The sequence below is a fragment of the Acanthochromis polyacanthus genome, chromosome 4, assembly GCF_021347895.1.
Source record: "Acanthochromis polyacanthus isolate Apoly-LR-REF ecotype Palm Island chromosome 4, KAUST_Apoly_ChrSc, whole genome shotgun sequence".
Lineage (NCBI taxonomy): Eukaryota > Metazoa > Chordata > Actinopteri > Pomacentridae > Acanthochromis > Acanthochromis polyacanthus.
Window position 1 is genome coordinate 6,354,792 of NC_067116.1, and position 24,417 is coordinate 6,379,208.

The following is a 24,417-nucleotide window of genomic DNA, read 5'->3' on the forward strand; positions in this document are numbered from 1 at the left end:
GATGCAGTGGTGCTTTAGTTTTCTTGTTTTTCGGTGGTTACCTTGTTGAAGCTCCGTCCTGCAGAATCCTTCTCGCTGGGCCGCAGCTCCTGCAGCTGAGCGTCCAGGATGTCCACCAGCTGCTCCATCAGGCGCACCGAGGAGCTGACGTCCCCGGCGAAGATGGGCCCTTTGGTGTGCTTGGCTAACTCGTTGGCCAAGTTAGCTGCATTTTCACCGCTGCGGATCTGCGGGGGGAAAGAAGATGAATAATGTTCACGAGAATACGAGGAGACAGATTCGGAGGGTTCCTTGTTTCGAACATCAAATTACGCCTCAGCGACTCCTTGAAATGCCAGTTATGAAAAAGGGGGTTTCGGGTTTTCTTCGTGAAGGAGAAGCTGCAGGTTTTTACTCCGTATCGGCTGTTAGATGCAGAAACTGTTAGAATTTATTTTGCAATGTTGAATCCATCCATAATATCCTTACAGGCTACTGTCTGTGGCGTTTCCTATTTCTTTTTTCGTGCGTAATTTTCCTCGACATACAATATTGCAGTTCTTCTGATTGATGCGCCTGCAGTTTTTCCACAGATGCTAATCTCTGCAATCTCATTAGTCGTCTTCTGAAACCACGCAGGACACTCGAGTCTTTTTCAAGTTAACGTGACCCAGATTTGCTGCTGAGTTGCTTCAGAGTCCCTTTACAAAGAGCGCGTTTCCATTATTTTGTCCACCTGCTTGTGTGTGTTTTTAAGAAACAGCTGAGGAGGAAAACAGAGCGGCAGAGCTCGTACAAACCTTCTGGGCGACTTGGTTCACCCAGTGGGAGGTGCAGTTGCTGAGATCGGGGCCCTTTGGGTGCCAGTCCCCGGTGGAAAGGACACATAAATAAGACGCCGTGCCTGTCGGGGAAAACAAGAGGAGAGCAGTCAAGTTCAGTCGAGTCGAATCAAATTTATTGTTCCACGGAGTCGGGACAACAAAGGACAGCAGCGGAGATGAAAAGAAGAATCATGCAGAGTCATAATTTATCTAACATGTAAGAGAGTCGGCCTGGATGGAGACTTTATTTTTAACCCTGTAGAGCCCAGCGCAGCTACGATCACATATTCATGTTTGATTGGTGGTAGATTTGAAACCACACCAGACAGATCCATCTTTCTTTTTGCATATAAAATCTGGGGAGTTGGACAAATATTTCACACATTCACCAGGTCTCAGAACACTTTTTGGTTGCAGTGATGGGTTTGTAAAAATACACAATAAAGCCCACATAACAAGAATCTTCATGAACGAGGTCACGGGATATTGTGCAACTTTTTTACGTTAACAAATTCAACTGATACAGCTATGCAATTATTGTATTTTGAAATACATATGAAAAACAACTTTTTTTTATGTTTATTGCACTTTTAAGGAATTTATTGTAGTAGTTAAGACGTAAGTGAATACAAAGCAAATAAAAACATTCCAAAAAATTGCCCTACAGTATGTAGAAATGTAAGAATATGTCCTGGTGCACAATGGTAAGCCTTAAAGGGTTAACTTTTCTGTTAGTAAATGACTTGTTAGATGTAAAGAAACATAATTTATCTAATGTGTAAAGAGAGTCGGCTTGGATGGAGATTCTGTTTTTTAACTTTGCTGTTAATGATTTTTACAGAAACATGCAGAGTCACCGATTCGGCTCGTGCAAAATTATTCACGCAGCTTTTTTCCTACAGAAGTGGCAGCTATTTTTCCGTCCTAATTATCCCCGGCGTCTGATGAACTCTGAGCGCTAACACAATTTCACACACAATCAAATGAGGGATGCTCGTCTCTTCACGGGCTTCGGGGGGGAACAACTGCTCCTCTGCAACACAGCCGTTACAGATCGCTTAATCATGTTTGCACGTAGAATGGCACAGCTAAAATCCAACACCCCTGCCGCCGCTGTGCAGCCATAGAGGAGTCCTTGTGGATAAAATCATGTGAGGGATGCTCCAGAGCTGTTTACCTCGGGTTCCCTTCGGACAGGGCCGCTCCACCAGCATGCCCCTCTGGGTCTGAGGCCACGTTATGTCTCTTTTCTCGGTGGTCTTGCAGAAGCGCTCAGGCAAAGGGAAGGACTCCAGGGGCGGAGGGGAGGTAGTCTGCGGGACTACAGGCGGCGGTTTGGGCGCTCCCCTGCTGCCTTCCCTGAACCCGGTGGTGGTGGTGGTGTTGGCCACGCCCCAGTGTGCCGTGGTGGTGGTGGTGGTGGTGGTGGTTCTGGGCGGCTGGGGGGACGTGGTGACTTCTGACAGGGGCGGAGCTGTGTGGGGAGAGAGCAAAGAGAGAGGCATCACGTCTGGGTGGAGAAGAAACGCTCACGATTCCACAATTTAATCTCACATTTGTCCATCTTATGAAAACAGAAACAACAAGAAAAGCACTCAGAGAGCACAGCACTCCTCCAAGGCTGCTCATTCCCCCACATGGCATTAATATTTTCATCACACTGTCAGCCTCAACTGAAAGTCTCACTCTACCTCATACTATCAGGATCAGACTAATTCTTTAGATTTTTTTCTTTACAGTTTTCCATCAGTCAGGTTGTCCTCTTGGTCAGCAGTGACAGCTAGCTAAATATCTAGCTTCTACTGCTGAGAAAAAGATCACATCAGAGTAGGGTTAGCAAACAACAATTAAAACATGGAATGACTAGAAAGGCACTCGGAGAGCACAGTACTCTTCCAAGGCTGCTCATTTCCCCATATGGCATTGTCAGACAAGCAGCACTGTTTTTTTATAAATGCAGCATTTATTTATCAGTTATTGATGATCAGAAATCACGACACTATGTCCATTTAATACAGATGTACCCACAAACAAAACGACCTTGTTCTGGTCCTTCTGCTCGATAATGTGCTCTGCATGAACCTGCACAGCCTTCATCAATGTAATTATTGTACATGCATCTTCTCATCTCCGTCTCTTTCCACATTCCAGCTACACAAGTTAAGCTAACTGGAAGTAGAGCTGCAACGATTAATTGAATAATTGTCAACTATTAAATTAATCACCAACTACTCTGATAATCTATTAATCGGTTTGAGTAAATTATTTTTTTAAAAACTCTAAATTCTCTGATTCCACCTTCTTAAATGTGAATATTTTAAGTTATGTGGGGGTTCTGCATGTGTACGTTATGTACAGATACTGAATCATGTGACCTAAATACTGAATGTAGCGGGCAGCAGGAATTAATGGGACTCAGAAACACCCCCACAATTTAATCAACTGTTCCTTGGATCATTTCTGACGGATAATTCCCAATCAGTCCTCAGTGGTGGATTTATAGTAGGATCACAATCATGTGATCGTCAGCAGGCAGCTGATGTAGTGTTCACTTGTTGTCATGGTTACAGTGACGCTGTGCCTCTATCTCGCAGTGACACAGAAATCTATGACAAATCTGTGGATCCAGACTATAAGTTGCATCACTGTCAAAATCTAATCACTTGGTCCTCGTGTCATTTCTGACCTTAGCTGAAAATTTCATCCAAATCTGTTGGTCTGTTTCTGAGTAGTGTTGCACACAGATGAAACAACAGACGGACAAACGTACTTTTTACTCCGCAGTGTTCCTCGGCAGAGTAAAAGTAGTTGCACAACGTGGAGTTTAAGCTGGACCTTCGGTGGGCGCTAACATTAACAGTCCCCCTCCCTCCGCCCCATGTAAGTAACATTCCTAATTTTTTTCTCAACATGTTCAACACTGTAATGCTTATACATCCAAGTACCCTGTTGTGTAAATTGCCGCTAAGTGCTTTGTGCAACAAGCGTATTTGCTTTCCCGTTGACTATGGCTTATCCAAGGCACTCAGTCTGAAGCGAACAAGACAATAATTACAGTAACATCCTCCTGCCTGGCAATCATTCTTGCCTGGGAGATTTTGTGGCATGGCTGATTAAATTTCACTAGAGCAACACAGAACCTGTCGATGTGTAGCCGTGGTTTGCCAGAACATTCATTTTACAGTTGTTTCCCCCCTACAACTCATACTCTGATAAAGCAGGTGTGCAGTAACTCATGCAATGCCCCAGGCAAAAACAATATGTTTCAGTCCCAGGAAGGGAGAAAATAGTGCACTTCTTACATTTAACATGAGCCACTAAGGAAAAACTACGAGGACATTTTTCATGTGATACACTGCAGGAGTGCGAGTAACACTGTAATTACATTTCATAAAAGTTGTACAAGAGGGAGTTTCACAGATGAAATGTTGATAAACACTAACTATTTGATATAAATCTGCTCCAAACCACCGAGTGCAAAAAGAAAGCAGAACCACCACCGCCACCCCCCGCCACCCCTCCACAGCGCCTCGAAAAAAAATATTTGTTGGTTGAATTTAAAAGGGTAAGCTATATCCATCAAAGGAGCTCTGATTGGAATGCAATGTGCATACTGAATCTAATCGCATTTGAGCACTTTGATTTCCTCCATTAGGCTGCCTGCAGAGCATGCAGGGAATGTGAAGAGGTGCTGTTACACTGCTTGAGTTGAGCACAGTGGTTGAACCAGAGGAAACACAGAGAGGAGAGAAGAGAAGAGATGATGATGATGATGATGGAGGGAAGGAAGGATGGTGGAAAACACAGAAGATGATGACAGGAAGATTCAGAAACAACGGCGGCTTCTTGAATTGGAGGAGAGGCAGGCAGACCCCGGGCAGAAACACCTCCGTATCTATTGCCTCCATTGGATAATGGGTCCGGCTGATAGCGAACGCCGGCCCTTCCTCCCCCTGCCCCCCCGGCACACAGCGCTGCTACTATCACGACGGGCCCCACGGTGTGGATGAGAGGCTTCGGCACAGTCGAGCTGAAGGGAAATCGCCTTTGAGGCTGGCTGCTACCTGTGGCGAATTAGGCTCTATTGACCAGAGGAGACGACTCTGTGTGCTGCCTCCTGTTGTTGGCTACACACACAAACACACACACACACACGGAGATGCACACAAGCAGGTGACATGAAGGTGTACACAGCTGACTGGCTGTTCTGACACTGAGCTGAAGGCAGATCTGGCCGGCTGGCTTCACCTCGGCCTCCTCCCCCACCTGTATCCTTTTACTCAACGCGGTGAAATTTTCGGCTGCTCGGCCTGTCACAGCGGTTGAGAGACAACCCGTGCTTAGCGCCCTTTCACTACTAGCATTTAGCCGGCTGGGAGAAATGCCTGTCTTTGTTCTGCTCCAGTACCCCTTCATTGCTATAAGCCTTGTTTTCCATGACTCACAGAGAAGACGCGCAGAGGTGAGAGTAATAGTCACCGGAGAAATGGCTTTGCAAATTTCTGGTTAAGTTTACACGCTCGGCAAGCCAATGTGTGTCAACACGGTGTAGAAATTACTATCATGGTTTCTTCGGCAACATCTGGGTCAGAGTTGCCTGGCAAACTTCCAGAAGAATCCCCAGAAAGTGTGGGGCCCTTCTGAGGTTTCTCATTTCCAGAGTATGAAAGATGATGACGATAAGATGCCGGTCTCCGTGGGTGGGGGGTTTAGAATCCAGACAGAAATAAAATGAAAATGAATCGCTGTTCGGCAGCGTGATTTAAGATAAAGAGCTCACAACTACAACCAATAAATCAAAGAGGCGTCTGCTGTAATCCAAGCACATTCCTTCTGCATGTCAACTAACAACTGTATCTTGTCTACAGCCCTCATTCAGCAGGCTGCTTGTCACGGCTCACTGGGACGCCGAGCTCAACGCTCCACTTACAGCGTGTACAGTTCAATCTCTTTGAAGTATGTTTCTCACAGTTTTTTGTTGGCACCTGCGATCAGTGAGAGATAATTGATGTTAGACTCGGTTAATACGAGGTTAGAACTAATGGGTTTGGCTGTCCTGAAGCTGTCTGTCGAAGAGGGAATGCCCCACAGCAAACTGGATGCAAAGGGGTGGATTTGAGAATGTCGGTGCAAGGAAATCTGTGCTAGTGTTGCTAAAAAAAAACGCTGCTCTGAGTGTGCACCGTCACAGAATACAGCCAGAAAGCTTCATTAATGAGAAACATAAAGAGAACATATTACATAAAAGGGCTAAAATAATCCTGTCGGGGGTTTCGTGTCGTGTTTATGATGCAAACTAATCCTCTTTCCTGTGTGAGAACGAGGCTAATGTGAATGTGGGCTATACTTCCCGGAGAGATCCGCGCATAAACAATGCGGCGTCTCTGACCACTGCCATTCCTGTGTACAAAAGCGTGTCGGCCCGTAATCCTGCCAGCAACACAATAATCTTATTACCTTTATGCCGTAGCTTGGTTTAATTTAATCCAACGAAAGCTGGGAGGAATTAACACATGAGTATTAAAATAGACACTCCTCTCAGGTAGTCCCTGCTTCACCGATGAGATGTCCAAGTGGATAAGGGTCTTTCCAGAACTGGAGGACATTTGGGCTTCAACATTTCTAATAAATAAACCTTCTGTTTTATAGTTTTCTGCTCAATATTCATCAATAATAAACTATCAAAGGCTTGCACATCAATGGTAGCATTTATATTCCATGTTTTCTGTGTTGTTTGCTAACCCTACTCTAATCACAGTAACAGGGTTGCTAATCCATGCTAATGGCTAGAAGCTAGATATTTAGCTAGCTGTTACTGCTGACCAAGAGGACAAACTGACTGATGGAAAATGTGAAAATATGAAAAACAGAAGAGAGGACATAGCTTTGCTCTACACATTCCTGTGGAAAACTGTTTGATGATGTTAATTCCGGCGTTTCATTTAAGTCGGTGTTTTCTTCTTCTTCTACCGGCTAAAAAGGTTATGCTAACAGGATTGTTGTGGGACACGTGCATAATATTAAAAACAGGGCCCAACAATTACAATAGACATCAAGGACGGCAATAATACAAAAAAAAGGAAATTCAAATTTCATTTTAAGGGTCATTCCAGAACTGGAGGACATTTGGGTTTCAAAATGTTTGAAAAATAAACCAGCTTTTTTTTTTAAAGTTTCCTGCTCCATATTCATCAATAATAGGTAATAAACTATAAAAGGCTGGATTGGTTCAGCTTACACATCATTGGTAGCATTTTTATTCCATGTTTTATTTGTTGTTTGCTAAGCCTATTCTAATCACAGTAAAAGTGTGGCTAATCCATGTTAATGTTAGCTTTTTCCGTTCCATGGATATTAATTATTATTAAAACATTATGTTGATGAAAAAAATGTTCTCAAAATTACAAGAGACATCAGTGAAAAAAATACTATCAAAAAAGAAGATTTAAATTTCATTTCAACTGTTTTATTTGAGATTCAGTTTGTTCATCATTGGGGTGAGATGAGAGAAAAATGGCATTTTAAGGGTAACTCCAGACTTATTTTGTATTTTAAACATTCTTTTCAAACATTCTTTCCTCTTAGTCTTTTTAGATTTGGTCTGAGTACAAGAACATTTACACAACAACTGCATGTTTTAGTATTTTGTATGTGGATTATTTGAAATTTGATGGGTGGGATGTAAAATGTCCTCCATTTCTGTTATGACCCATAGGTTTAGATTGTGAAGGATGACTATTGATCTGCTGCTGCAGCACGAGGAAACATGTCCTTCCCTACGCAATATCCCTTCCTTGATTATGACACAAAGAAGCAAATCCCAGCTATATAGCAAAAAACCAGGACAGGATCCTTGATTATTATGTCTCTGCTGCACTCAGCCCAAGGGGAAGCTTCAATTAGCTGTCAGAGTGTGAGTGCACGGAGTGATATTCTCCAAAGCGCCGCCAATAGTCAGCACAGACTTATTCATAACCTCTTTGTATGATTCAACACCCACACAATGTTGCACTTGAATGTACCTCGGCGGTTGTGTTATTACTAGCAGGGTTATAAGGTCTGGGACTGATGATAGACAACGAGACAGGAATCCAGGAGAGGAGCACGGCTTGTCGAGTGTTGTCAGAGCATATGCACACACACAAAACGCAACGCCCACGCTCAGACGCACACACACATGCAGCCCAGATTACCAGCATTCACGCCGGGGTGACAAATGAAAACCGACAGTGTGTGTGTCTTTTATATTATGTTTAATGGCTTCACTTTCAGCAGGCACCGCATGCTTGTTCATCAGGGTAATGTTTCATACACATTATCAGGTGCCGTTTATCTTGTCAGGGGAGTGGGGAAGTGGTGAGGGAACACATATTTAGCATTTGTTTCAGCTAATTTGCCACACACACGCACACACACACACTCACACATTCACATTCACATTCACACACTTTACAAAGAAAAGTTAAAATAATTATTAGATGTCGCTCATCCCCTTCTTTGTATCCACCAGAATAATCTCATGATGAAGATTCAGCTCTTTGTTCAGGTTTCTGTAGGAGATTTCCTTTGTGGGCCATTCCAGAATTGGAGGATATTTTACCCATCAAATTTCAAATTTAGAAAAACTAGAAGAAAAGAACATTTGAAAATAATATTAAAATACCAAATAAGTCTGGAGTTCCCCCTAAAATGCCATTTTTCTCTTGTCCCACCCCTCTGATGACCAAACTGAATCTCAAATAAAACGAATAAAATGAAAATAAAATCTTCTTTTTTGGTATTATTTTTTCATTGATGTCTCTTGTAATTGTGGGGAAATTTTTTAATCAACATAATATTTGAAATAATAGTTACTATGCATGGAACGGAAAAAAGCTAACATTAGCATGGATTAGCAATCCTGTTACTGTGATTAGAGTAGGGTTAGCAAACAACACAGAAAACATGGAATAAAAATGCTACCATTGATGTGTAAGCTGAGCCAATCCAGCCGTTAATAGTTTATTACCTATTATTGATGAATATGGAGCAGAAAACTGTAAAAGGGAAGGTTTATTTTTCAAACATTTTGAGGCCAAAATGTCCTCCAATTCTGGAATGAACCTGAAAATGAAATTTAAATCTACTTTTTTGGTATTATTTTTTTCTTTGTTGTCTCTTCTTATTGCAGGATTTTTTTTAAATCAGCATAATATTTTAAATATTTATTATGCATGTGCCCCACAACAACCCTGTTAGCATAACCTTTGTAGCTGGTAGAAAAAAAGAAAACAGTGAATCAGATGATATGTAGGAATTGACATCATCAAACAGTTTTCCTAAAGAATGGGTAGAGCAAAGCTATGTCCTCTCTTCTATTTTTCATATTTTCCATCAGTCAGTTTGTCCTCTTGGTCAGCAGTAACAGCTAGCTAAATATCTAGCTTCTACTGCTGAGAAAAAGCTAACATTAGCATGGATTAGCAACCCTGTTACTGTGATCAGAGTAGAGTTAGTAAACAACACATAAAACATGGAATAAAAATGCTACAATTGATGTGTAAGCTGAGCCAATCAAGCCTTTGATAGTTTATTACCTATTATTCATGAATATGGAGCAGAAAACTGTAAAAGAAAAGCTTTATTTATCAAACACTTTGATGCCCAAATGTCCTCCGATTCTGGAATGACGTACTTGCGTTACGCCTTTACACTGGCCCCGGAGAGGTAATCACACCTTAATTGAAGAGAAATAGCAAATGTTAACAAGCTGGAGGAACCTGGAGCGATTAAAGGGTTCCTTCTGCAGTCAAAAAGCGTCCAGGTTTGGCCTTTGTGAGGGGAAAAACAAATTAATCAGCTTTCAAGTCATTTGACGTCGAGCATAAGTTTATTGAAATGAGGTGCTGAACTGTAAAGAGAAAGTGTAAATAAGTGTCTCTGCTAATGCTGCCGAAACATCTCCAACGTGCATCAGGCCGGATCCTCCCCTGATGCAGCTCTGCATCGAAGTTCATATGGAAATGGAGCCGCTGTTGAGCATGAAATGGTGTGATGATTTATAATACGTTTGCGATGCATTTCGATATCTACCAATAATAACAATAATACACAAAGGAAATTGGATTACGCGTCTTTCACTCCACGCCGCATTTGTAGCCGTGGAGGGGAACACGCTGTATGATTGCTAGTGTATCAGCAGTAAATATGAAGAAAGCTGAGTGAAAATTCATATAATTTCCCATGAGTCATGTCCTTGTGAGGTGTGTACAGTACACATCCAAGTCTTAGGGAACAAAACCTAATAGCTGGATTATGTTATTTACTGCCGTCTCCGATATTTCTCCTTTCCTTACTGTACCAACACATTGATTCATGCGGACACGGCGCACTCCCACTCGCACCCACGCAAAGGACACACAAACACAAGTACACGCTCGCATATACGCCCCCCCAACACCCCCCCCACACACACACACACACACACACACAAACAAAATGACACCAAAGTATAGAGAGTAGACGTAGCAGCTGCCAGACTACCGCCTGTTTTTCTTCTCCTTGCAGCTTTCTGTACTGTACGTGCTTCAAATTTCAAGCGTTAACTGTAAGAGTGCCGGGCAGACTGATGTGCAACGCAGGAGGAGCGTCTATTTCGGGATGGTCAAACACACCGAAGGGGCTGCACGTACACAACAGCACGATATATGCACAGATTAGAGAAACACAGACTCCCTCAGACACAATAATCAGGCCTGTGTGAAATAAATCTCCTCAAAGGCGTGTGTCAGGGAGTGATGGGGGACCATTGTGATGTCTGAGTAATAATTCTTTTAATACGTCTTGTTTCACAGTCAGACTGTAATCAAACAAGAGACTGTGGATCCCCTCGGCTATAGGACTCAGTGTAACCATAATCACACCCTCCTCTCTCGCCTCTCTTCTATGTAAAACAACTCTTTGTGACATTCTAAATCATGACCTCGGGTTTACTGTCGCTCGCTGCCGGTGGAGATCATTTGGCCGCGCTGCGTGCAGCAGTAACATCAGCGGGTAAGACTTTCCGAGAGAAGTGATAACTAGCAGCTTGGGACTATGAGAAAACATTACGTCGAGGTGTGTTATTCAGATTCTTTTTCTCTTATCTGGCGTAGCGAGTGGTGATGTCTGACCGGTGCTGCAGCAGCAACGGCAGAAATCAGGATCGGCTTTCAGAGGAAGCAGGCGACCTCTGACCTCGTACGGTGCGTAGCCTTTACCACCACCAGCGTTATCCTGCTCTGTAGTATCAGAGAGCACTGTGGAAACGACCGTAAATCCCCCCTTTGTGGAATTTCCCCTCTTTTATCGTCGCAGTTAAATTCACCCCGAGAATGAGACCAGTGGGTCACGACGCACACAGAATAAATAAAAGAAAATGTGAGGAGCTGCGTATAGGTTGGCCTTTAGTTGAAGACACACAGCTGAATAGTGCCCTAAAGCGGTGAAATTTACTCCAGTTTACACAAATCAAAACACTACAGAGATGGGGTGAGGTTCTTGAGCTTTAAAGACACGTTTAGGTGCTCCAACAACCAAAAAACGAAGCGAACTTTTAGAGGTCGGCTCACTTTGGAGGAATTTTAACATAAATTCTGAAACACTGCTGCAGATTATACAGTCAGATGTTTGGATTAAACAGTAGGTCAGATCAACAGAGAACATTTTCCACTCATATGTGGAGTGTGCAAGAAAGATTTTAATTCAAAAATGCAAATGCATTTCAAGCAAGAATAATGTAATGAAGCCCGTTTCGTGGGCATTATTTGAGCAGTCTGCTTCGGGTTTAAGTCAAACAGATTCATTTTAGGTGCGTCAACAACCAAAAACTCAGCTTGGTGAACTAACTTTTCTCTACTAGGCGACCAACAAACAAGAAGTCTGCTCACTTTGGAGGAACTTTAACATAAATTCTGAAACACTGCAGCAGATTATACAGTCAGATGTTTGGATGAAATCATAGGTCAGGTCAACAGAGGAGAGTTTTCACTCATGTGTGGAGGATGCAATTAAGATTTTAACTGAAAAATACATTTCAAGCAAGAAAAATGTAATAAAATCCCTGTTTTACCTGGAAAAAGTATTCATGAATAATAAAAGTGAGCAGCATGTGATGGTGGCTGTCTTTGTCTTGTTGTGTGTACATTTTCCTGGGAGACAGAGCAAAGGATTTACTTAAATCCTGTCATTTAGTGCGTCTCGCTGGGCTTTATTTGAGCTGTCTGACCCCAGTTTTAGTCAAACAGATTCATTTTCGGTGCCTCAACAACCAAAAACCAACCTTTATGAACTAACTTTTCTCTACTAGGTGACCAACAAACGAGAGATCGGCTCACTTTGGAGGAATCTTAACATAAATTCTGAAACGCTGCTGCAGATTACACAGTCAGATGTTTGATTGGATTGGCAAAGTTTGGATTAAATAGCAGGCCGGATCAACAGAGAAGAGTTTCCACTCATATGTGGAGCGTGCAATCAAGATTTTAACTTATAAATATATTTGAAGCAAGAAAAATGTAATAAAATCCCTGTTTTACCTGGAAAAAGTATTCATGAATAATGAAAGTGAGCAGCATGCGATCGAGGCCATCTTTGTCTTGTTGTGTGTACAGTTTCCTGGGAGGCAGAGCGAAGGATTTACTTAAATCCTGTCATTTAGTGCGTCTTGCTGGGCTTTATTTGAGCTGTCTGACCCGGGTTTTAGCCCAGCTTGAGGAGAGAAGTCAAACAGATGCACGTACGTGGAGACAGAAGTGTCTGGATGCAGAGCGCAAAAGTCACGGAGGCGGAAAAATATCAGTCTGCAGGTGAGATGAGGGAAAGGTAAAATATGGCCACACTGAACGCAACAGAGAGATAATGAAAGAGAGAAACAATAAGATGGAAGCAGACGGGGGGAGAAACAATGGGATCCCGAATATGACAGGACAGGAAAACAAAAAGAGTGATTTTCCACATGAATACCTTCTCCTTTCACACCACTATGTCCACTTGGGCAGCTGACAGGGGGCTGGGGAGAGCGAGGATTGTTGTTCAGGCAAACAAACAAATTGGCCGCTTTTAACACATCCTGATCCCTGTTCCTGCACCGCCGGCGAGCAGCGAGAAGAAAGGAGCCTTTGCCGTTTTACCTGAGCTCCTCACAGGGAGCTTAACTTTGAAACTCTCCCTTTCTGGCTTCTCTTGTTTCCTCTCGTGCACACGTTGAACTCCATGTGAGACGACGGGAACGAATCGCGGCGGCGCTTATTACAGAGCTGTATATTCATCAGACTGTAAGAGGGAAGCTCTCTGGGGTGACTGCATGTGAGTCACAAGCATCTGTAACAGCCGAACATTTCTGCATTGTGAAGCACTTTCGCAACACACAAACTACGGGGCATTGTTTTGGCCACATGCAGAGTTTTGTAAGCTAATTGGCAAGCCGCGTCAGTGAACCGCACCTTATAATTTTAAACAAATTGGCTCATTTCCTTTCTTACGATCCCCGCTCGCAAATGTATAATTTGAGGGTGCAGCGAAGATTGAGACTGTATGCAAATGTATTGACATTTGAACAATTAAAGAGGAGGTCTTGATTTGTGTGGGCGGTAACTGCAGCACCGGGGGCTTTTATACAGTCGTGATTTTGCAACGGGGGATAAATAAAAGGTTTCCGAGGCTCACCTGCGTCCCATCGAGGCGGTGTCACAGTCCGCTTCTTGTAAAAATAGCTTCCGATATGCTTACTCGGTGGTTTGAGGCCACATATCAGAGCTTGGCATGAATAAACGCTCCATAGAAATGGGTGCATAATGAGTTTTCTCTGGGAACACCTCATTTAAATCAATTTAATCATCTCACTTACAAGATGCGACAAAGGAATAACTCTTTTTATGAGCTCATATGTGCAAGAAGAGGAAACACGAACGGTTAAACGGGTGGATTATGGTGCAGTTGGTCAAAGCCAAGAGAGGGACTTACTGACCCATTTAATGTCCACTTCCAGTGGAGCCGCTTGTTGGACGCGACCCCGTCCACTCCCCCATAATCCTACAAGAGATGATCTTGTCTCTACACGAGCAACGTTATTGGACTTGACAAGAATCCAACTGTCTGTCGCACAGCATCCCGACATCACTTTGATGTTTTGCATTCCGTGACGGAGCGAATCAAGTGACTGAGCTGTTTGTCCGCCTGAGAGATGCAGGAATAAACGAAGCTGGAAGTGCACATGAATACAGTATCAGCCGACAACTGCATCAGTGACTCATCCCTTTCTCAAATTCCCTCGAAGAGGAGAAATCTGAAAAAGACAAATTAAAAACCCACAGATTCTTTTTCTTACTCGAAGGAGAAAGGTCAGACGATCAACCGGCTGTGGAATCTGCGTTCACATTTACCTAAAAAACGCTTGCTAGCATTTTGTGTCTCGAGCTCTCCCAGTGATTCAACAAGTCTGTGCCCCTATAGATGACAGAACAGCTCAGAAACTAGCAGACTTCTTACAAAGTGAGCCTCTATTGTTGCTGCTGGTATTTTTGTCTGGATTGTTTGTGCCTTCAATCACTGTGAAGTCTGTCACATTTCATTCAGAGTGGCCCAGTGGCAGCGGCAGAAACACTTCTTTCTGCACGGCGCTGAGCTTTCACATGTGCTTGATATGATTTGAATGTGAGCAAAGCTGAAATACTCTTTTCATTTTTATTTTTATTTATTTTTTTCCACTTAAAATGCATACCTTGGACTTTTAACACCGCCAAACCACTCTGATGCTCGTTTGAAGCGCCAGTGAAGCAGGCAGTGAAACGAGCATCAAGATATCAGAGAGAGGGCGTCCTGTGACAGCCAGAAAAAAGTGCCATCATTTATGTGTCAACATCAGCCATGTGGGAGGACAAGTTTATTGACATCTTGATGATCATCCTGGACCATTCTGCCTCACACTCATCGACTGCAACTCAACATACATTAGTCAGCAGCAGAGCCAGGCTCATGTCTCGTTTGTCAGGAGGAGAGAACAGAGTCCTCGTTGACATTAAAATCAAGATGTATGAATAGAGAGCAGCCAGCAGTGAATGTCAGGTACTGTATGCTCCTAAACAAGCCGGGAAGAGGCCTCTTCTGGACGTGAACGAACACACTCACCAAGTGTGTATCTGAAACACACTGTCACAATGCACACAAATGGAATCTGCTCCTATTTCTTCTTTTAAAGCCTCTGATTTTGCTATCAGTAATCAGTGTCCATTCAACAAATGAATAAATCAATTGAGCGTGCAGCCTGCTTATACACAGCTTATTCCCAGAATCCATATCAGCTAAGCTGAGAATAAAGGCTGTCGCCCGACTGCTTTATAATCAGTTTACTGTTCATAAACACATAATGGCATGTAAAAACATGCTCCACTTTATTCCTATTAGATCTCACAAACTGTGCTCTGACTGCTTTTACAGCTGCAGCTGCCTGCAAATTTAAAGCTCTGGTTAGAATCAGCTCATTTTCAATTTTCTTTGTGTGGCTGTGTGAAATTATTTTTTGGACATGACTGAAATAAAAAAAGACGTTTTGACTGTAGCATGCTCCTCAATTGCTCTAAATTTACTTTGCATATGCAAATATTTCATTAAAAAATCCCTCAGTATCTGTCTTATTTGCAGGGGAGAATCTTCAAAAGCGTTTTTCAGAGGTGGAGAAATAAAAAGAGAAAGCGTTTTTTTTTTTTATCTATCTTCTTCCTTATGATTGCTGCAGTATTCTGCTCAGTCAAACCTCTGCATATAACTCCTGCTTTCAGACCTGGACTGCAGTCTTTGTCACAGTAATGCTTGCCTTAGTCTGGCTAGACTGATGCTGTTCCACTGGCTGAACCCAATTTAGCAGCCCTGGCCCACGTCCTATCAATACCAAAGTGGACGAGCGAACACATTAATAAATATTGAGCTCTCGGATAATCTGTGGAAAAGTTGCTTGACCTCCGTGGCTCATCGCTGAATGCGCTGAGCATTACGTGGACTTAGGACTGTGGGTGTGGAGGGGATTAGGATAATTACTGTTATTATATTCTCAGTGTAAGGACTAGCTCAGGCCTCGGCTAGCCTCCGCTCGGCTCTTGACAGCTAAATTAAAAACATACGTTGCTGACGTGACCCTGGATGATTGATCCTTCTCCCTCGTGTCGAACATCTTTCGTACGCAGAACTGTGAATCCTCACGCTGCAGCTAAAGAGTGTGAAGAGTTTCTTCTTTTTCTTCCTCCAGTTTTTAATAGCCGATGGAGATTTGGAGTTTCAGCATCACTGGGGGAATGATCTAACCTTGCCCCAGGCCAGACTTTGCACCTGTCCAGGCATGTATGTTTCCAGAGGTGAGAGTATATCTCTCTCTCTCTCTCCCCGTCTTACCCGCTCTGAAAAAAGGGATATGCTAGCAGGGATCCCTAGAGCCTTAGCACCAGGGACTCAGGGAACGCCCGGATGGTAAACCTCGCCAAATCCCCCAGATACTGATCCCTTATGATAAGGTAACTGGCTTCGAGGTGTTGTTTACCACAGAGCCCCGCTCACTTCACCCCCGAGATGCTTTCCTCCACTCCAAAGCTTCCCATAACATATCTAGCACATATTAGATTCTAAATTAAAAATCAGTCAGCTGTGACACTTGATGCATAGATGTGGAATACGGAAGGAATATCAAAATGCACTTGACAGTAGCTAAAAATCACAATCTCAGCACTGTAATTTAGTGTTATTGTCTGCGGTGGGAGTGATCGGGGCGACGGCTTCTTACCATGCGCTGGATCCGGCGGGCCGAACTCCAGATTGTACCGCAGGATGTAAAAGTTATTCCACACATACAGCTGGTTGTCTCGCGGATTGTAATCCACAGCCGCGATGTACTGGTACTGGTTGGGAAAGTGGATGTCAACGTATTCCCCACGGTTCTGTTTGGTATTGTAAATGTAATCGATCAGGCTCTTGCTGACCTCGCTTTCGTTGTCCTCGTAGGTGGAGCGCACCACGTACAGTACTCCGCAAATCATGAAGGCGTTGGAGGCCGAGCGCTTGTCGTAGGCCGTGTCCCAGGTCGCCTCGAAGCGCAGCGTGTACGGGTTCAGCTGGCTGATCACCATCATGCCGTTGTTCTGCTCCGTGGCGTAGATCACCCACAGGCCGTTCTCGTCCACCGCCAGGTCGATGTCCGTCTTGCCTCCCCACTTGTAGGGCGACGTGTCGTGGTAGTTGGCGTTGTTGATGATCGCCTCGCCGCTTTTGATTCGAGTCCGCAGGTCGAACTTGACGATGTTGCGGGTGCGCTCCTTGTTGAAAAACACGGCGCCGTCGTACACCACAAATCCAGTCCCGTCCACCCGGTGAGGCAGCTTGTAGGTGATGGTCTGCCGGGCGTTCTGGAAGTCGTCCAGGGAGGAGTACTCTATGAGGGTGTCTGTCCTGTAAGGAGTCCAGGGCATGAAGTAGATTTTGTCGCCGGCTTGCAGCGGGTCTTTGCACCAGGCGCCGGCTTGTTGCTCCGCTTCAAATAGAAAGGAAGGATCACCGACAGCTTTCAGAGTCCCAGGACAAAGAAAAACTAGTAGTGGGAGAAGAGTAGAATGAGAAACAGACATGGGTTAAAATGTGAACGGTCAAATCTCTCATGTCAACTCAAATGTCTTCATTTAGTTTTACAGGTTGTCCAATAGGAGTTGGGGGACAAACACATAGTAAAGAGTGGCCAAAAAACACAACTAACATCTAGAGCCAATAGTCACAAGCAGTATAAGGATTTTGGTTTTGTGCATAGAAAGAAAAAAGGAGAAGTTATCAAGCATAACGTTTAAATATGTATATAAATATATATGTAAATGTAAGGTAGTCTGAAACAAAAGGAAGGTTGGCCTCATAGACATTTACTGTTGAGTAGAACACAAATGAGGGGAAACAGAACGAAACTTAACAGAACAATCGGTCCTGTGAACGAAAAACAAACAAACGAAAAAAAAAACAGAAAAAATGCAGCCAACTAAAGTCACTTGGCAACAGACGGGAGAGGTTATGAGAGAGCAGGAGTCAGCGGAGTCTGCAAAATGTGTGCGCTTAGATGTGTCTCAGTTACACCACCTTTTCTACAGTATAGACCTGAGAGCCTCGTCATTAGCAAGTGGTGCAAATGTCACGACCGCTAGGATTGTTTTAAGAGAAAAAAAGCTTTCAGTAGGGGTCTCTGGAGGTGTTTAGGTTGTTGCTCTGAGGCGTAAGAATCAAAAGAGGAAAGAGCAGCAAGTGGTCAGGTGAGAATAATGGGGGGAAAGAGTGAGAGGAGGCTTGGAGAGAGAAGGGACAGTAGAAAGCAATAGCTTGAAAAGAGGGCCAAGAAACAGTGTTACCATGGCATGCTATGGAAAAGGGTTTGGAAGCCAGGCAATATGAGATTCTGCTGAGTAGCAAAAGCACCCAGGGAGAATGAGAAGAGGATGCCCCTATGGACTGCAGCCAACACACCCCCATTTACATCTTTTGGCTGCTTGTGTGCTGTCTTTTTTCACTTCCCTTGTAGCACTACACCGGCTGTTAACATTACAGTTTGGGGTGGGTTTTTTCTTTTTATGACGTCTGAGGCCACCATGGGAAAATAGGTAATTTACAACCAGATGCCACAAAAACAAGGAGCTAGGGTTTGGGTCGTGTCTGTTATTTACCTTTTTGCTCCACTTCTATTTTAAGCGTTGGAAGAGAGAATGAAAGGGGTGCAAGGGGAAAAAAGAGATTAATATGAATTAACTGTCATCGCTACGGTCACATATGCAGAAACATGTTATGAGACACGGACAAAGACGGGTACACCTATTAAAGAGAGGAGGTGACGCGCCGCCCACAAGCTCCTGTCTCAGAAAAAGGGTTTCGGTTAGAACACCAGAAATGGACGTGATCATGATCAGCTGGCACAGTGGTGGATGGATTTTTTTAATGTCTTTATTTGACTTCTGAGCTTTAGGATGCACCAACGTCAGACATCCACAACTCGGGAAATTAGATTTTAGTTTGAGAAATAAATACAACAATCCAGATTCTGACAGAAGGACTTTTGTTTAGTCATAAATATGTAAAATAATATCTACATTACTGTTCAAAAGTTTGGGGTCACTTAGAAATGTCCATATTTTTGAAAGAAAAACATTTTTTTTCCAATGAAGATATTATTAAATGAATGATAATACTAATACAGTGTAGACATAGTTAATGTGGTAAATGACTATTCTATCTGTAAACGGCTGATTTTTAATGGAATATCTCCATAGGGGTACAGAGGAACATTTCCAGCAACCATCACTCCTGTGTTCTAATGCTACATTGTGTTAGCTAATGGTGTTGAAAGGCTCATTGATGATCAGAAAACCCTTGTGCAGTTATGTTAGCACATGGATAAAAGTGGGAGTTTTCATGGAAAACATGAAATGATCCAAAACTTTTGAACGCTTGCATACATATTATAGGCTAAAAGGCACATAATAGATACTACAGCAGTAAAGTGTGGTGTGTGGTATGATTTTATTTATCTACTTCACTGTGTAAATTAAAACTGTCTCTTTAAATCCACCCACCACCATCTCAAACCAAACAGAAATCCATCAAAAAGTGTTTTTTCCCGCTGCAGAGTTAAATACAGAGTGAAATATAGATAGCTCTTTGACACATCCTTGAAATAGATTTTAACACAACAGAGATGCGACTTAACATTCCGGACAAAGTAATGCTTGATTAATAACTACAAAAGTCTCTGTGTAACACTTTCATACTTGAGCACTTTTAAAATGATCAAGCTGCATACACACAGAAAGAAAAGGAAATTAAAAAAAAAAAACAAGCTAATTGTGCCCCAAGGAAGCAGGTAATCAGTGCAAATTGTTGCAGCAAAATGCATGAATATAGCTTCTGTGCACTCACTGTCGAAAGATGTATTTAATTCTACACATATTTCAGAGTTGTTTTAGCTGATTTTCAACACGAGCGGCGCTTTAAGAAGGCACTGAATGCACCTGTGCAAAGAAGCATTCCCCAGTCCATTAATCTGAGACGCCAACGGTCAATAAAACACATCACAAGATGTAAAACAGAACATCACATGCATTAGCACCACGCGTTTTCTGCTACAACAATGCAAAGTAAACACACGTTTCTCAGCTCAGTCTGAAGCCTGGGTCACACTATAGACTGTTAAGTTTAATAACTGCTGTGTTTGCTGATGGATTATATACAGAAATAGACTGGGCTTTTTATCCCTTTGGGGAAATTCAAAGTGTCCAGTAGCTCACAAATTATATTTAAGAAAAACAAGAAAAGTAATGTGCAAAATAACACAGAAAGTAGCATGCAAATCAAATTAACCCATCGTTGTGATAAAGATTTGCATTCCGTGACTCTTCTACATGTATAATAATCAGAAAACCAAAGTTTATCAAATAGCACTTGGGCTATTTTTTGTCCTGTTTGCATGAAAAATGTGATTCTTGTAACTGATCCACGCATGATGCTGTTCAGTGTCATACATTTGAAGATTTATTCTGAGCAATGCTGCAAAATATTAAAAGTTATTGTTGAAAAAATGCAAAATATTCAAATTTCTTGGGAAAAAAATGAAAATTAAATGAACATAGCTCATGTTGAAGCTGCAAAATATGAAGATATTCACAGTTCATAACTGTTCATAAGATATAAACATGTATTTTATAATTTTTTAACAATAATTATGAAGATTTTCAAAGTTTTTATTTATTAAAATGCAAAAATAAATGTTCATATTTAATGTTGAGGCTGCAAAATATTAAAATATTCAAAGCTACTATTAAAAATGCCAAAATATATGTTCATATTTTATGTTCTGGCTACAAGATATTAAAATACTCAAAGTTACTATTAAAATGCCGAAATAAATGTTCATATCTCATGTTCTGGCTGCGAAATATTAAAATACTCAAAGTTACTATTAAAATGCCGAAATAAATGTTCATATCTCATGTTCTGGATGCAAAATTTTCAAAATCGTTGTTAAAAAAAATGCAAAAATAAGTGTTCATATCTCATGCTGAGGCTGCAAAATATTAAAAATATTCAAAGTTATTGTTTAAAATGCAAAAAAATAGTTCATATTTCATGTTGAGGCTGAAGATTTGCATCCTGTGACTCTTCTATGTGTAATATAATTACAAAACCACATTTATCAAATAGAACTTCAGCTATTTTTTTGTCCTGTTTGCATGAAAAATTAGATTCTTCTGAAATCATACAGTTTGAGTTTATTCTTAACAATACATAGTACTTATTACTACCTATACAGACCTGCATGTGGCAGTTCTTGTGCAGACTTTTGCTGGTTTCTGACTGAGTCTTTCTCAACGTGCACATTTTTAACCCGTTTTTTTTTTCACCACGGGATGATGTGAGCAATTGTAAATGAGATTTCCTGAAAGCCTCCTGCTCCACTTACTTCATATCGGAATTTGAATCTGTCAGAAATGTTTAAGTCTGACCGAGGCTTCAGTGGAGCAAAAGAAAAAGCTGAGATTCAGAAGGATGATCTGCCGGAGAAACTCGAGCGTGTCGCACCTAACCGAGAGATCAAATATGGACGGGAGGCAAACAAACGAACAACAGTTTTCAGAGACGCCGCCTCGGCCAGAGGAGGCGGGCGGAGGACAGAGGAGAAGATGGCGTGAAGGAGGAAATCTGGAAAGGAAAGGAGAAACACAATGACGGAAGACCTGATGACGTTAGTGGAAATGTAAAAATAGAAAATCAGCTATCAGTGTGATCAGAAATCGGTCAGTGGATGAAGAGAGTGAGTCAGAAAGCCGAGGAGGTTTCCTGCAGATTGCACAGGGGGAAGGGAAGAGAGTCAGTCAGGTTTTAAACAGCAACAGCAGAACAAACATGAGACATCCCAGCCCACATTAAACCCCAAACTTTATCCAGCATTTAATAAAAAAATAAAATAAAAAATGCCTGCTTTCTACCAGCTACCACTAATTAAACTGTGATGACCGTTAATATTAACTGCTGTCAGGTGTTGAATTAAATTAAGACATTAACACTGAATAAATAACGGGGGACGGACTGAACAAATCACCGAAGGGGATCCTGCACTTGTGCTGTTATACATTAATTTTTTTCACTCATTTTCATAATCTGGCCATCACTGTCACATGGAGCTGAGGATTTACCGGCATTAGCATGTGATGAAATGAAAACATTAGCAATGAGGACTGTTTATGCCCACTGGCACGACTCGACACTTTTACAAGCTACTTTTTTTTTTTTTTTGTCTCTCCTCTTTTTCTAAATAGCCCGCACGGAACAGTCTTAATAAAGAAACATCTTGGCTTTTATGTTGCCTGATTCAAGCAATTACTGGAGCCAATTCAGAGGAGGACTCGGTGCCAGGTGAAGGCAAAAATTTACATCCTTGGCTGGAATATGAAGATAGTGTTGCTAATGAGGGCGGATCATGACAGGGACCAAATTAGAAAGCCAAAAGGATGAAAATGGTGGAAATGGAGGCAACTTGTTGCACAGAAGTGGGGGAAAAAAATCCCAAATTGCTCGTATGATCATGCAAATTCTTGGACAATAGAGTGAATGAATTAAATACATTCAGTCGGTGGCAAAAATAAAACCAAAAACAAAACGGCTTAAGTTGTGTTTAAATTCGGTTGGATTTTGAGGAGCGGGTCGAAAACGAGGACGCTGTCTGTGGCCCCGTGGCTGATCGGATTAACGGCAGATTTAATACGTTCTCTTGCAAAAACATCTTCTCAAGTCTTGTGTTCCGGCAAATCCACTGGATCCTAAGCTCCTGGACCGCCAAAGTGTTTTTTAATCACAGATCTTGGCGTTGTGATCGACTCCGGTTCATTCTGAACACTAGAAAACGGCAGTAAAGGGCTTTTCTACGGCAGTGAGATCTCTACTCCTCTGCGCCATTCTGACACTACAAACAGATGCGGAGGACCGGCGTTACATTCAGAGGGGGGAGAGGAGACGCGGGGTTCGTAAAAGGGAAGCAACAAAACGGGGTCTCTAAACCAAACTCTATCACAGTTTTACAGCAGGGCTTGAGCAGGAAAAGGCTGGACTGGGCTGGTGTGGACTGAATCAGACGGGGAGAACACTAAACACTTACCGGGGCAGTTGCGATAGGAAACATTCTGTGTTCTTGGTCCTATTCTGGTTGGGCATGGACCTTGAGAAGCAAAAAGATGGGGCTACAGACATGCATGTTTGAAACCGACTTAGAGTGAAATGAGGACCTGTTTGCGCTGAGGCTGAGAGTCCTTGGGCAGAACTTTTATTTTTCCACCGAGCTACAGTCGTCTCCACTGTTTTATTGGTGTAAGACGGAGGCAAAAGACAATCATAACAGTGGGTGGACATGAGTGCACCTTGAGGCTAATCCTGCTATTAAGGTTTGAGGTAACACAGCAAGACATAGGATCAATACTTTACTTAACTATGAGGCAGGTAAAGAAGTAAAAAAAAAAAAAAAAGAAAACCAGCACAAACACAAGCAGTTTAAGGTAAAAGCTACAGGATTTGTCTTTGCTCGATAAGTCGGATTCAAATAGCCATTATGGCTATTTCTATTTTTAATTACAGGTCCTCAAAGCCTCAGAGAGGTTAACCTTTAGGTTGTAATGAGCTCCACCATCTAATGATGCTCACTAATGCACTCGGATGCAGCACTGAGGGGAACAGCTTCGACAGGTACACTGGTAATGAGCAATGTAGAACAGACGTGTTAAATAGAGATGGAGAGAACTGTAGGATAAAGGTGCATTATTTATTTAGATTCAATCTCACAACTGAAACACATCTAAAGACATCAGGGTAGAAAATAGTCAAACACTACCGTCCCATCACTCCCGCTCTAATCATTTCAGTTCCACCTGATTAGTGATTTTGGCAATTCATCTAAATCTTTGTCATTAATCAGTCTGGAAAGGTTACGCGGGGGAAATTCCTTCACAAATTGCAAATGAACATGGCAGCTTAAAGGACAAAGGGGAATTTTAATACAAAGGGCAATCTAAAGATTGTTTGGAAGCTGAATGGCGATGAATATTTCAACATCCAAGGAACGGGCGAAATGTTAACACTATCTCTTTGGATGAAATATTACCTTGTTGAGCTGGAGCCATTCTGCTCGGTTACATAATGAAACAGCTGTTAGCGTTCTCCAGCACCTGTTGTCTGAACGTATATTAAGCCATCAAGGTGGCCTGCTAAGACTTGAGCGGTGGAGCTATCTGGTGACTTCCTGTGCCCTCCCCTCTATTCTGCTACCCTCATAACCAGGCTGGAAACACGGTGAGCACAGCAACAATAAGGGGAGTGCAGAAGAAGAAGGAGAAGAAGTAGAAGAAGGAGAAGAAGGAGAAGCAGAAGAAGAAGAAGAAGAAGAAGAAGAAGAAGAAGAAGAAGAAGAAGAAGAAGAAGAAGGAGAGGACCAAAAGGGTGTTACAGGTCATGGAGAAGTTCTCGGTGCAACACGGATGGAAGGAGAAAGGGTGCTGGGAGGATGTTTGCAGAACCGTCCAGACAAGGCGAGGGAAGAAATGGGACA

The 24,417-nt window shown here is 42.4% G+C and overlaps 1 protein-coding gene across 30 annotated transcripts in view; it reads right to left on the reverse strand.

Annotated features, from left to right (window-relative positions):
* The window catches only part of adgrl2a (adhesion G protein-coupled receptor L2a), a 148,202-nt gene that overhangs the window by 35,177 nt on the left and 88,608 nt on the right, over window positions 1–24,417 (reverse strand). For 23 of the 30 annotated variants that reach the window (XM_051946603.1, XM_051946587.1, XM_051946589.1 and 20 more), the window contains exons 5-10: window positions 22,978–23,037; window positions 18,500–18,514; window positions 16,591–17,391; window positions 1,981–2,277; window positions 780–883; window positions 42–227 (exon numbers count right to left, since the gene is read on the reverse strand). In XM_051946603.1, the coding sequence (XP_051802563.1) occupies window positions 42–227; window positions 780–883; window positions 1,981–2,277; window positions 16,591–17,391; window positions 18,500–18,514; window positions 22,978–23,037 (1,463 nt within the window). The remainder of the gene's footprint in view (window positions 1–41; window positions 228–779; window positions 884–1,980; window positions 2,278–16,590; window positions 17,392–18,499; window positions 18,515–22,977; window positions 23,038–24,417) is intronic. The other 7 variants (XM_051946602.1, XM_051946601.1, XM_051946583.1 and 4 more) reach the window with 1 other exon arrangement.